The sequence below is a fragment of the Brassica napus genome, chromosome C3 (assembly GCF_020379485.1).
Source record: "Brassica napus cultivar Da-Ae chromosome C3, Da-Ae, whole genome shotgun sequence".
Classification (NCBI taxonomy): Eukaryota; Viridiplantae; Streptophyta; class Magnoliopsida; order Brassicales; family Brassicaceae; genus Brassica; species Brassica napus.
The window spans coordinates 72186281-72201517 of record NC_063446.1 but is presented as its reverse complement, the minus strand read 5'-3'; the positions used below and the strand labels follow the sequence as shown (position 1 = coordinate 72201517).

Below are 15237 nucleotides of genomic sequence, written 5' to 3'. Positions count from 1 at the left end.
AAAAAAATATCAATAGAGTCTTAACTCTAATCTCGTATTAATATATTATTTTTGATTTTCAATTTATATATTATAATAAACTTTTTTATTGATTAATATTATTTTAAAAAATTTACCATATAATTTTATTATAATCAAAGCTATAAGAATTATATTAATAGAGTATATTAACTTTAGTCTCGTATTAGTATAATGTTCCCATATTTCAGTTTTATATTATAATGAATATTTTCATTTATTAATATTATTTTAAAATACTTACCATATATTTTTCTATTTTTAAATATACAAAAACTTTAATCATTTCTGAAAGTAATAATTCAACTATACAATCAACATTTGTCACTGAAAAAATGACTAAATATTTTTAAAATTGTATATTTGACTGTTCTACATTCATTGAACACATTTTAGAAAAAAACAAATATATATATATATATATATTGAGTATAAAAAATATTTTTAGGTTTAGGTTAATTAGGTTTTTTCGTAAAATTATATTTGTATCCACTATTTATATAAAAATGTTAAAATCGTTTATATAATTATTTCTATCATACCATATGTATTTATATGTATATTTTAAATTTCTATAATGTAATCTATGGTATTTAATTGTTTCTATAAACGAATTATGCTAATTCTTCTAACTTTAAAATGTTTAATTGTTTGTAAGGTAATATTCCCTCTGTTTTGAAAATATGCATATTCTAAACTTTTCACATATATTAAGAAAACTAATTAAATATGCATTGTTTTTTGTGAATAACAATTTTTCATAATTTTTAGCCAATAGAAATTCAATAAACACCATTAATTTTTTTGAAACTTACAATTTTTTATAAAATCATACATTGGAAAAGTAAAAAATGTATCTTTTTGAAACAAATTTTTTTCGAGAACATACATCTTTTAGGAACAGAGGGAGTATATATTAGATTACGTAGTTCTATGATTAGTTTTGTTTTTAAAACTTTAATTAAATAAATAAAAATTCAAATAAAAACAATCAATCAAATTAAGAGAATTAATTTTAAATTTCACGTATGAATGACACTTAACCAAAAGTCATTCGGATGTCCTTTGGTTAAGAAATTATTAGGCGAGTTTCACGAGGCACATCGAATATATATTATTAATATTTTCTTGTATTTAATTAAATGTTATATTAATAAAGCCAGTCCATACCCTGTTCCTCCATCGATCAGAAGAAGTAATACTCTGAATCTAATGGCGAAGAAGGTGTTGATGACAGCCAACGGCGACGAGGTTTCCCGGAACATCGCTATCGAACTAGCCAAACACGGTTGTCGGTGAGTTTCTATTGCCCTTGCTCATCCTCGTAGTTTAGTTACGAGATTAATTAACCAATGAGATATCAGGTTGGTTTTGATGGGAAACGAGGCTTCTCTAAGGAGCACTGTGGACTACATACGAGTCTCTGTTGATGGAGCCTTCCCAGTGGAGCTCATTGGAGCCGACATGGAAGCTGATAGTGAGGAAGCTTTCTATGTTGCTGTCCAAAAGGCATGGACTCGTCTAGGATCTTTGGATGCTTTTGTCAACTGCTGTACCTACCAAGGGAAGATGCAGGACATTCTCCGAGTGTCTGAAGATGAGTTCAAGAAAATCACAAAGATCAATCTCACGGCTACATGGTTTATCTTGAAGGCTGTGGCAAGCATGATGAAGGAGAATGGAACAGGAGGCTCCATTGTCTTTTTGGCTACAATAGCTAGTGGTGAGAGAGGGCTTTACCCTGGAGCTGATGCCTATGCTACAGCCGCTGCTGCAATTCACCAGCTGGTTCGGGTATACATCTTTTTACATCTCCTAGTCTACGCCTAGTTCCGAGATTTTGGAGGCTATAGACAATTTAGTATAGTAAACGTTCTAATAAAAGTTATTTTTTAAAAAAATTTAGAGATCTATATTTATGTAAATTATTTCTTAAATTTAGAGGTCTTTGGCCAATGGTCACTTGTTTATGTCCAAGACTGGCCCTGTAATCTCCGGATTAAACTTGACATACATGTTTTATTTATTTATTTGTGGGGTTTCAGGCATCAGCCATGAGTCTAGGGAAGCACAAGATAAGGGTGAACATGATCTCGAGAGGTCTGCATCTTGGCGATGAATATCCAGTTTCAGTGGGGATAGATCGAGCGCAGAAACTGGTGAAGGACGCTGCTCCTCTTGGCCAGTGGCTGAACCCCGAGACAGATATCTACTCGACTGTGATTTACTTGATCAGCGATGGTTCACGTTTCATGACAGGTACCACTGTGATGGTGGATGGGGCACAGTCTCTTATGAGACCACGTCTCAAATCCTACATGTGATTTGGTTTATATAAAGCTGCTTATAATTGTATTATTACTTTCTTGAAAATTGAATGGATCAAAGCTTGAATAAGTACAATGGTTTTAATAAAAAGATGCTTTTGACTGATATGGAACAAGCTAGGAAAGTCAACGATCTCAACATCATTTGAGATCCCTCATTTTTTTAAGTTTTTGAATGAATACTTGTTAAATGGAATCAACTTCGGTGGATACACGTGATAGACATCTGTAGAGTTTTAAACCGATTTGAGCTCAAGATCTTAACCAGTTTGACCTAGAACACTATCGATTCAGGTTTAATCGTCAGGTAAAACAAGAGCAAGATGACACAATTTTGTTAACCATGTGTTCGCTGATCTACTCACAGGGGAGGGAAAGAACGTCCCTCGGCGCGTTTTATTACGCTTCAGAGAGCTTCAAACAATCAACAATGGCGATATACAACGTACATCAAAGATCCGTGATACGAAGATCTTAATCGAGCTGAGAACAGAGTATGTGATCGACTTACAACGTGTAATCGATCTACCACCTATACTCTGCAGTGTGATGCTTCACAAGCTTCTTCAACACGACGGCTCAAGCTCTTCTTCTCCGATCAGATCGCCAAAACTCTCTCTGATCTTTTTCTCTTTCTCCGATGATCGTAACAAACTTCTTAACGTCCTCTTTAACGTGTAACGACCTCTTGTACATGTGTTTCCCACTTATCAAAACGTCATCGTTCTGATCACTTCGCTAAACCTCCAATCCCGGTTTAACTCTATTCAGACTAACCCGGAGTTTGATTGAACCAGACTTTACAATCTCCACCTTTCAATAACCACTCCGTAGAAGCATCAGCTGCTTTAGTATAGTCTGAACTCCTTCCAAATACTCAACTTGATCCCTGAAGCTTAACTGAACAGAACTGATTATCAACTCCACTTGAAGCTGAACTCCACACGAACTGAAAGCAAAACTTCAATTCCAAGACCGTACACCTTGAACTAATCAAGACGAGCTCCACCTTAAACTAAACATCTTCTGAACCATTTATCCTGCATCCTGAGTAACTCTTACTAAATGAATCCCTCAAACACGCTGATCTTGCAGGCACAGTAGACCAGTCTCACAGAGTTACTCGAAGCCCTGCTTCTCATACAACATTTGACAAATCACAGCAGAGATTGAACTTAGGTCCAGGAAGAGCCTTAGTCAAGAAATCTGCTGGATTCTTGCTTGTATGTATCTTATACAGGATGAACACTCCTTGCGCTACAATGTCCCTGATGAAATTGAACTTTGTAGCCACATGTTTAGTCTTCTCATTACACTGCGTTTTTCGCAAGAGCTAAAGCGCTTTGAGAATCACAATGCATCTTAACCTTCCCTGAGTCAAATCCCAATTCTTCACAAATCCCTTTCAACCAGATAGCTTCCTTAGTAGCCGTTGACATAGCCATATACTCTGCCTCAGTGGTTGATAAAGCAACAACAGACAGTAAGTTTGATCTCCAGCTCACTGTGTTACCCCAGACCTTGAAGATATACCCTGTGATTGACCTCCTCCTATCCATATCAGTGGCATAGTCAGAGTCACTGAAGCCTTCAATGATAAAATCTTCATGTTTCCTAAACTCCAAACATCTTGAAGTCTCGCCTCTCAAATATCTCAAGACCCACTTGACTGCTTCCCAATGCTTCCTCCCTAGTTTTGACATGAATCGACTTATGACACCAACAGCATACGCCAAATCAGGTCTTGTCCCAATCATAGCATACATCATACTGCCTACAGCACTTGCATACAGAACTTTATCCATCAGAGCTTTCTCTGTCACTAGTTCATCCTTTTTTAAGCTCATGAGGTCGAAATGAGACGCTAGTGGAGTGGTAACTGCAGTTGCTTCACTCATCCCAAAAGTCTTAAGCACCTTTCTGATGTAATTCCCTTGAGACGATGTCAATAACCCATTCTTTCTGTCTCTAGTGATGTCCATGCCTAAAATACGAGATGCAGCTCCCATATCCTTCATTTCGAACTCACTACTCAGACTGTCTTTTATCCTCCTTATTTCTGACAAATCTCCTGATGCTATAAGCATATCATCAACATACAGTAGAAGATAGATAGCTTGTTCAGTTCTGAGGTTTTTCATGTAGACGCACAAATCATACTCACTCCTTTTGAACTTCTGATCTATCATGAAGTTATCAAACCTGAGATTCCATTGTCTTGGTGACTGTTTCAAGCCATACAATGACTTTCTCAGCAAGCAAACCTTGTTCTCATCTCTGGATTTTATAAATCCCTCAGGTTGGTCCATGATGATTCTTTCTTCTAAGTTCCCGTGTAAGAAAGCAGTTTTTACATCAAGCTGTTCCAACTCATAATCCTTGTTGACTACAATCGACAACATCAGCCTTATAGAAACATGTTTGACAACAGGAGAGAAGATCTCATTGTAGTCTATCCCCTCTGTTTGAGAATAGCCTTTAGCTACAAGTCTAGCCTTGTGTCTCTCATCTTCTACTTCCGGAATCCTTGGCTTGAGTTTAAACAACCACTTACATCCAACTGTTTTTTGTCCTTCAGGTCTTTCAATCAAGTCCCATGTGTGATTCTTATCAAGAGAAATCATTTCCTCTGAAGCTGCATTTTTCCAAAGTTTCCATTTCTTGTTTAGCTTCGCTTCTGCAAATGACTTTGGTTCCTCAGTCTCAATATCTTCAGAAACTGACAGAGCATAGGCTACAAGATTTGCATCTTCGTATCTTGATGGAGGTCTTATATTTCTTCTTGTTCTGTCCCTTGCCAACAAGTAACCACTAACCTCAGATTGATTCTCAGTTTCTGTCTCTTCATGAAACGTGAGGCCTTCTTCTTCATCACTTTCTGAATATCCCTTAGATCCTACAGTGTTCTCACTTCCACTCTCAGTCTGCGTCTCTGAGATTTCTCCACCTGAGCCTGATGTCTCACCATACTCATATCCTGATCCTCGAATCAAGTTTGAACTGAATGTGACCTTTTTCTTTCCTAACCTCTTCTCCTTACTCACCTCAGTTTCTGGTTCAGTCTTTTCTGTAGCCTTCTCAACATCTTTATACACCTCTTCTTCTCTGAAGATAACGTTTCTACTGGTTACACACTTTGAATCCTCAGTGATCCAGACTCGGTATCCTTTTACCTCAAAAGGATAACATACAAAGTTCCCTTTTACTGCTCTAGGACTTGTTTTGTCTTGTGTAACATGAACGTATGCGGTGCAGCCAAACCTCTTGAGGTGACTGATGTCAGGCTTTCTCCCAGACCATGCTTCTTCAGGAAGCTTGAACTCAATCGTTGAGTTTGGAGTTCTGTTGATTAAGTACACAGCTGTTGAGGTAGCTTCTGCCCAAAACTCTTTCCCCAGGCCAGTTTCTGACAACATGCTTCGAACTCTATCCATGATAGTACGGTTCATCCTCTCTGCAGTCCCGTTCTGTTGAGGTGTATAGGTGCATGTCCTATGTCTCTTTATCCCACTCTTCCTACACAGCTCATCAAACTGAGTATTGCAGTACTCTAACCCATTATCAGTCCTCAGACATTTGATCTTCTTCTCTGTATGGCTTTCTACCATTTCTTTCCATTCTTTAAACTTTGAAAACGCCTCATCCTTAGTCCTCAGGAAGAAGACCCACACCTTCTTTGAGAAGTCATCTATAAAGCTGATAAAGTACCTGCATCCACTTAGACTTTGTGTGTTTGATGGAGAACCCCAAAGATCTGAGTGTACATACTCAAGAATGCCACTGGTGGTGTGTTTCGCCGTTGGAAAGCTCTGCTTATGGGACTTTCCTAGAACACAATCCTCACAGAAACCCATCTCTCCTGCTTCTGCCTTTGGTATGTAGCCGTCTCTTATTAGTATGTCGAAGTTCTTCTTACTGATGTGTCCAAGTCTTGAGTGCCAGATCATGGCATTCTTCTCTTTTGGCTTCACTACATTCACTTCACCCTTGACAACTGATCCCTGAAGATAATACAAACCATCAATGTATTCTCCACTAATCACTTTCTTGTCTCCTTTGTAGAATGTGACTTTGAAGTCTCCTCCTTCGTATCTGCATCCAGACTTTTCAAGCATACCATATGAGATCAAGTTCCTTCTCATGTTAGGCATAAACCTCACTCCAGTAAGAATAACTTCATGCCCTTCTTCATTCAGAATTCGTATCTTCCCAATGCCTTTTACCTCACTTTGAGTATTGTTTGCCATCAGTACTCTTCCTCCATCTGATTCTTCCAAGTCAAACAATAGTTCTCTGTTTGGAGTTATATGAAATGTACATCCTGAATCAAGGATCCAGTCGCCTTTTGTATCTGTTGGACTAGCCGTTAGAACCATTGGTTGCCTAACTCCATGAACTGAGTTTACCAATGGCTCTGAGTTACTCCTTTCACTCCTCTCTGGGCATTCTCTTTTCCAATGTCCATTTTTCCCACAGATAAAACATCCGCCTCGCTTCTCTTTCTCAGATCTTCCTCTAGACTTTGATCTGTCTCCATGACCCTTTGATTTGTTGTTCTTCTTGAAATCCTTTCTGTATCCTGATTCAGATTGTCTCTTTGAAGATCTACCACGAGCTTCAACATATAGTCTTTCAGCTCCGTTCTTCTTCTTGCCAAGCAATCCCTTCTGTCTCAGCTCAGCTTCCTTTGAATAAGCTGATGTCACCACTTCTGAGACAGTTAATGTTCCCCTACTAGTACCATACTGTAGTGTATGCACCAGCTGTTCGAACGCAGGTGGCATACCAGATAGAAGTTGTATTGCCTGATCTTCATCTGAAACTGTGACCTTTAGGCTTTCTAGATCCGCAATAAGCTTGAGAAAGATGTCAATATTCTCCTCAATGGTCTTATCCTCTTCCATCTTGTAGCATGAGAACTGCTTCTTAAGATAGATTCTGTTTGGAAGAGATCTAGTCTGATAGATCTTCTCCATTTCCTTCCACATTCCCAATGCAGTGGGTTCATTCATTATCTTTCTGAGAATAGAGTCGCTTACACACGTTCCAAGCAAGCTCCTTGTTCTCAGATCCTTCTCAGCCTTCTTCTGATCTACCTTCGGAGAAGCTCCTTCTTCCAGTTTTTCTGATGAGGCATAGATTGTGAATCCTTCAGTGATTGTTGTCAGTAGTCCCTGAATCTCAAGCTGCCCCATAAGCTTGAACTTCCAGAGACCAAAATCACCTTTTCCATCGAACTTGTCCTTCTGAAATTTCCCCATCGTTGGAGCCATTGTCGACACTTCCACCGACGACATCCTCCTGATCTCAGATCTGATCTTGAAAACTTTCTCGAATCCCTTGAGTTTCAAGATGACCTCAAATTCACAACTCTTGAACCTTCGCAATCCCAACCTGGATGCTCTGATACCACTTGTAAAGTTTTAAACCGATTTGAGCTCAAGATCTTAACCAGTTTGACCTAGAACACTATCGATTCAGGTTTAATCGCCAGGTAAAGCAAGAGCAAGATGACAAGATTTTGTTAACCCTGTATTATTACTTTCTTGAAAATTGAATGGATCAAAGCTTGAATAAGTACAATGGTTTTAATAAAAAGATGCTTTTGACTGATATGGAACAAGCTAGGAAAGTCAACGATCTCAACATCATTTGAGATCCCTCATTTTTTTAAGTTTTTGAATGAATACTTGTTAAATGGAATCAACTTCGGTGGATACACGTGATAGACATCTGTAGAGTTTTAAACCGATTTGAGCTCAAGATCTTAACCAGTTTGACCTAGAACACTATCGATTCAGGTTTAATCGTCAGGTAAAGCAAGAGCAAGATGACACAATTTTGTTAACCATGTGTTCGCTGATCTACTCACAGGGGAGGGAAAGAGCGTCCCTCGGCGCGTTTTATTACGCTTCAGAGAGCTTCAAACAATCAACAATGGCGATATACAACGTACATCAAAGATCCGTGATACGAAGATCTTAATCGAGCTGAGAACAGAGTATGTGATCGACTTACAACATGTAATCGATCTACCACCTATACTCTGCAGTGTGATGCTTCCCAAGCTTCTTCAACACGACGGCTCAAGCTCTTCTTCTCCGATCAGATCGCCAAAACTCTCTCTGATCTTTTTCTCTTTCTCCGATGATCGTAACAAACTTCTTAACGTCCTCTTTAACGTGTAACGACCTCTTGTACATGTGTTTCCCACTTATCAAAACTTCATCGTTCTGATCACTTCGCTAAACCTCCAATCCCGGTTTAACTCTATTCAGACTAACCCGGAATTTGATTGAACCAGACTTTACAACATCATCTTGTTACTATATAAACAACACATGCTGATGTGGTCTTGTCTGTTCAGAGATATAAATAATAATAATGATATTCTTAGAGTTCTACTAGATGCTACCTTACTATTCTTTTACCATTATTCAGAATTCCCAGTCATTGGTTTTCTTGTCTTTGCAATTGGTTTGGAACTATTGAAAGCGTCTTTCGTGAAAGAAAAAGAGTTTCATAGCTTCTTCCTGGAGGCTCTAAGATTTTTTAATCTGTTAATGGCTCATGGCGAGTTTTGTTCCAGTGGAAAATTGAAGTCTTGGTTAGGAATGGTCTAAACAAGCTCTTGGACACATAGCTTTTGGGATCTCTTGGTGTTTCTTTCTTGTCTAATCATGGAAAAACAAGTATGATTGTTGATTGATCATGTTTTTGGACCAGATGGTAGAGGAAACTGAAAGCATCTATTACAATTCAGACCATATCACTGTATTAAACAATAAATAGTTTGATTAACATATTAGGAAAATCAAGGATTAAGACGAGCTTTTTGTGTATATCATTTTTTGCTATGTAGATCCTCTATATTTGTTGAATCCATCCAAATTCATTGTGAATGTACAATCTCGTATTCTTATTTTTGGTTAGGGGCTTCTTGTAGCCCATTTTTGACCCATAATAATAAATAATCCAGTCAGGAGGATTACCATCTCGCTATATCACACCCCCGGTTCAGAACTACACTAGGCGCTAGTCGGGCGGCGATCCCGGGCCTAGCGAGTTATAAAAGAATCGAAGTATACGCGGGACCTAGTTTTTATATATTTTATATATATATATATATATATATATATATATATATATATATATATATATTAAAACATGTGAAATCTTAACGTTCAGTATCTGTTGTTCAAGTTGGGAATTCAGGATACCTCATTGCCAACTTGAGGGGGAGTAAAGGGATAAACATGAAGTGTTTTCCTATTTCTACGTTGACTTAGACTTATTTCTATTGTATCATTATCTAGTCAACCTACGATCTCATATGTTGTATATATACACATTGTATGGAATGAATAGAATCAAGCTTTCACAACATATTTTATCCACTTATATACCAAAGCTTTAAGCATAACAATAGGGAAATAACACCATGCTTCAATCAACAGTACATAGCATTTGGAGGGAGAGAAATCGGAAGGCATGGTGAATCTTCTTCATCAGCAACACGTCTAATCAAGATGGTAGATAAAAGCATGAAAAACAGATTTACCATTATTCAGAGGAAGGGGGATCTTGAAGAAGGAATGTCATCTTGGTTTGCTACATAGAGATGTAAAAAAGATGGAATATAGAGAAAGAATAGGAAAATAATAGAAAGTGTTCATTTATTACAAAAGGTACATTTCATGTAAAAAGTTTCTTTTTGAATTAAATCTAACATTTAAGTAAAAATACATAAAAAAACAAGAGATTTGAGAAAAGTCTGTTGAAAAATGAGAATTTTTTTTCATATGCTCTATTGGTTGATCCAGTCGACTTTGGGAAAAACACACTTAGTGCTAGAAAGTGGACTGACTCGAAAGGATACCACATTGCATGACCCGAATTTAGAATACCTTCCGACTAATTCTAAGGGATGGACCAATCATCTGTTACGATCCACCATATTAACCACTTAGAACGAAACTCAATCCCAAATTGACCAAATAGTGATAATTTAGTTCCCATGAAAAATGGAAAATCCAACACGAATACACACCGAACCCCAAGAAAAATGGAAAGTTTCCATATTTTTGGAAAGGTGAGCAGGATCAGCTTGTGTGGAGGTCGAAAATCTTTTATATAGATTTAATAGATGGTCGATCAAAAACTGGCGGCCCTTGGACCAAGCCAATGAAGCCCATGTTTGCGGACGATTCATTTATGTATGATCTTTGTTTAAGCAGCCCGGGTTCAAAACTCCTCTAGGACATATTCTTTTGTTTTTATTTTTGTTTTCACAAGTGGCCACATATTTTTTTGCTTCCAGTCCTCTAAAACCTAAGACCGGCTCTGGGTCGATCTGATCCATTACCTTCTGTTCTGGTCGATCAGACTCCTATAATATTCTTTTTTTTAATACTAATCAATGGATGCCTGATTTAAAAATATTATTGATTACCTCGGGTCGGTTAGTCATTTTTCTTTTGTTGATAAAAGACTTTCCATTAATAGATTGAACTAAGAAAGTTCAAATAAGAAGAAAACACAATAAACCGGGACACAGAAGCCCAAACCAGCATAACCGATTCCAAACCAGCAAATATAAATTAACTGACTCTAGACTCGTCTCACACGTATTGTTCCACTAGTCTTCTTACTTCCATAGCATTAGATCCATATACTCTAGCCATCTCGTCTCCGCCTTTGAAGACAATAGTAGTCGGGACATTGAATATGTCGTAGCGTATTGCGATGCCTGTCTCTTCATGAACGTTGAGTGTGTAGAATTTGAACCGACCAGTGTATTTCGAGTCGAGTTCATCCATTACATGCCTCACGTATCGACATGGGGGCCACCCGTCTTGTGTGAACATAACCATCACCGGGACTTCGGACTCGGTCACAAGCGAATCCCATATCTTGTATATATTAGAGATTTCCCCTAGCTTGAAGATGCTGTCTATAACAGAGAGCTCTGTTGCAGCTGTGTCTGAACCACAGAAAGCAGTCCAATCATTGACAGTCATTCCCCCAGTTATAACTTCACTACCACGGTTTACAGTTCCTGCGACGAGTGGGACCCGAAGTAGCGTCGAGAGTTCGTCCAACTATTCCTCTGAGGTGTGAGAATGGACAATGCCACCTCTGTTGGACAAGGCACAGTAACAGCCGACAAGAATGTTGCCTGCAACTGTCTGACGGAAAACTTTAACACCAAGAACGTCCGCTATTATTTCCTCAGTTTCCTCGTCAAGATCGGTGTGAGCAAGAGCAACATGGTCGTTGCAGGCAATGCAATTTCCAAGAGCAGACAGACGCTGCTCGATTCTCCGGACCACAACTTGATGAGGTAGACTATCCCTCAACTTGGTCATCAAAGCTTCGACGAAATCTAAGAAAATTCTCTGTTAACTTGAGTCAACTGAGAGATCATGGAAGGATCTCTATCTCTGGTGCTTGCTTTGATGCTGGACGAGGCATCATCTCCGTTCAACAGGTAAGTATAGCTCTCTTTGCTGTGTCATTAGATTCACTACATACCAATCTTTGTGTGATGTTAGTTTGTTTTTTGTCTGCATATTAAAGGAACGAACATACTACAAGACCCTTCATGGAACTTGCGTAACTAAAGCTCTTAAAAAGCCTAAGCCCCGCAAAGTTGGAATCTTCGATGTTGGTACCGAGAAAGGTATGCAACTAGATTCTTGGCAACTACTAACGGAAAAAAAGGGTGAATGAATTTTAGAGACAGTTGTGTGTTTTGTTGTCGTGTGAGCAGGTAGGTCGGTGAAGGAGATCATTGAAGTCTTCTTGCAAGAACCATGAGAAGGAGTTTAACTGGAGCAAGAGTTCCTTATGCTTTAAATTTCTCGATGTTAACAGAAAATCATCATTACATCCAGTAGCCCCACTTCAAGACTCACTTATCCGAAGGCTTTAGCTTCAAAAACCCATGTGGTATGGTCCACCAAAGGTTGTTTTTTTTATATGATTGCAACTTGGCTTGAACTATAAAAATATCCTTGCTTCTACGAGTATATCCGATTTCAATCATATGATTTCAACTTATTTTTTTGGCTTACCTCCTTTGCAGGGCCTTGGATGGAAGAAAAAACGTATATCTTCCTGGTGGATGGTGGACTTAGGCGAAGATCACCAGGTCTCCTCCATTACTTCTCTTTTTATCGTATCATTTATTTTCGTAAATACACATGCAGTCCAAGAACTTCATAACCTGAGTATCAGAAAACTTATTTCGTTTTTAGTTTGATATCTAAGACCCTAACCAGATAAGTATTGTGGGATGCAGCTTATGTGCAGCTACTACACTTTCAGACGATGGGTCAAGAGCATACGCTAGGTCTTGGAAGATTCAGGTATCTTATCTATATGTTTAACCCTAGACTTTATGTCTTATTAAGATAAGCACCTTAGGAAGATTATGTGTGGCTTGATGGGTATGAAGGGATCGATGGATGGGAAAACATGGACGGACTTGAGAACTCTACGGTTACTTGGAACTCTAGGGTTACTTCCGTTGAAAACTACACTGCTATGAAATGGCCTGTTGACTGTCTCCACTACACACGTGTGCCTTTCGATTACCATATCTAGACACAGTGAAGGAAAGTTTCCAAGTATGGCTTTTTACTTCTATCTCTTGTGCTCAGTGAACTGTCTTTGTAATCTTACTTGAACATGACATGGTGTGTTTCCAAGCAGGAGAAAACATTTATAGAGCAGGTGGTAGCAGATGAAAGCGATATGGAAGGTGTTCCACCAGCTTGGTCGAGGATACTGAACGGGCATCTTCACTTGGCTGCCCTAGATGTCCCTTATCCACAAGGGTGGGTGATCCAAAATAATATCAAATATGTTATAACTGTGAGATAGTTCCAAGATACAAGTTTTGACTGGTAAAGATTTATAGGGTTCATGAACTTTTGAAGTCTCAGGTGTTCACACTACAAGAAAACAGGGGGATTCTGATGGCCGAAATCGTCGGAAATTCGTCGGAATAGACCGATTCCGACGAATTTCCGACGAACCCGTCCGTCGGTATCGTTTCGTCGGAAAAAAAAAATTCATCGGAATTTCTTCAGAACTTCCGACGACTTTCTGACGAATACTGAGAAACGTCATTCTGACGAACTTCCGACGATATTACGATGCGGATACACGAGACCAGAGTTCATCGGAAAACAACGTACCAACGAAGAACGTTCGTCGGACAATTCCGACGTAGAGTGTTCCTCGGTTTATTCCGACGAACTTTGGGCGTCGGAAATTACCGACGGACAATGTTCGTCGGAATATACCGACGAACCACGTTCGTCGGAAATTACCGACGAACAACGTTCGTCGGAATATACCGACGAACCACGTTTGTCGGTATATTCCGACGGAAATGTGGTTTGTCGGTAAATTCCGACGGATATATGTCCGTCGGTATATTCCGACGACCATTGTCCGTCGGTATATACCCATTTTTTTTTACAAATTAATTTTGCATTTTTATATATTTTTTGATATTAATAAATTTAAAAAATCGGAAATTTAAAACTAATAATATTATAAAATTTAAATTCATAAAAACCGAAATAGGAAAAAAACATTCATAAAGTTTAAAATTCATACAAACCAAAATAGAAAAAAAAAACATTCCGAAAGTTTTAAAAAGCCGAAATAAATTAAGATGAACTCGAAGACATCAAACGATCTAGCTTCTGCATAATCTCGGTGTTGAACTTCTTCTGGGATGCCAACTCAGCAAGGATAGTGGCATTCTCCGAACGGATAGTGGCATTCTCCGAAAGGATAGTGGTGTTCTGCTCCTCCAATGCCCCAATCCGTTCATCTTTGTCATGTAGCTCCTCAAGAATCATGGGATCGGCATACGGAGCTTGCGAAGAAGATGCCGGATACGAAGAAGCACGACGGGCCAACCCAACTAAACGGCCTCCTTTCCTTTTAGGAACCGCCTACAAAAATATTTAAAGTAAGTAAATAGGGACAAGTAAGTAATCGACATTATAAAAAAAATATATTAATAAAAAAAATTACCTTTTCAACCATCTCATTTATTTGCAATAGAGACAGGTTGGTTGAAGCTCTCGTGGAGTCGCCGTCATCAGAGAGAGGCTGAGATTGAGAAACTATCTCAGCTTCCACCAAATCAACTACACCTTTGATCACGGGGTCCTGAATTTGACCCGTCGTCTTGTTAGTGTGAGCCACCTTAATGAGTTGGAGACGATCAACGGGATTACCGTCATTTGCTTCGATCTAAAAAAACCGCCATTATTAGCCAAGAAATATATAAAATATTTATTTAAAAAATATAAAGATAAATAATAATAAAAAACTTACAAGTTCATCCTCCTTAGTAGACATGGAGCAAGCGCCGAGGTTGTGCACATACATACCTTTCCCGCCACGATCGCTCTTCCGGTTCCTGGAGTTCCTAGAAGACGTCTCTGCAGTGTCTTCCTTCTCCCAATGAGCTATCAACTGCTCCCACACCGTCCCGTTGATGAACCGTGGCTTCTTGTTCTTCTGCCAAACTGTCTTCCACGCGTTTATCTGCTTTGTGTAAGAGTCCATGGCCTTTTCGTTGAATTTCTTACGGACTGTTTCCGTAAGATCGGAGTGCCAGTTGAACTCTTGCTACAAAACAAACACAATTTAATAAGTAAATATATGTAAAAAAATGTAAAAACTTTAAAAAAATGAAGAGTTACTATACCGCAAACTGACGAAACCACAACTCTCGTTCGTCGGAAGGGATCACACTCCACTTTGGATATCCAAAACGGAGCATGGAGTACATCATCTGGTTGATGCTCCGGCTAATGCCATTTTTCGACTTAGTGAACCTTTTAAAAAAATACAAGTTAGC

At 38.6% G+C, this 15237-nt stretch overlaps 2 protein-coding genes across 3 annotated transcripts; one reads left to right on the top strand and one right to left on the bottom strand.

Moving 5' to 3' along the window:
* Window positions 1–1087: 1087 nt before the first annotated feature.
* On the top strand, window positions 1088–7988 carry LOC106373704 (carbonyl reductase [NADPH] 2-like). Of its 2 annotated transcripts, XM_048750571.1 has the most exons (4): window positions 1180–1313; window positions 1383–1812; window positions 2064–2380; window positions 7888–7988. In XM_048750571.1, exons 1-3 carry the CDS (start codon window positions 1231–1233, stop codon window positions 2340–2342), a joined length of 792 nt encoding a protein of 263 aa, XP_048606528.1. In that variant the 5' UTR covers window positions 1180–1230; the 3' UTR covers window positions 2343–2380; window positions 7888–7988. The 2 variants fall into 2 exon arrangements, with proteins under 2 accessions (XP_048606529.1, XP_048606528.1); XM_048750572.1 differs by lacking the exon at window positions 7888–7988 and having other exon boundaries at window positions 1088–1313; window positions 2064–2451.
* A 2978-nt stretch (window positions 7989–10966) lies between these two features.
* LOC106373705 (thioredoxin) lies at window positions 10967–11365 on the bottom strand. Its single transcript, XM_013813844.1, has one exon. The coding sequence runs from the start codon at window positions 11363–11365 to the stop codon at window positions 10967–10969; it is 399 nt and encodes a 132-aa protein (XP_013669298.1).
* Window positions 11366–15237: the final 3872 nt, after the last annotated feature.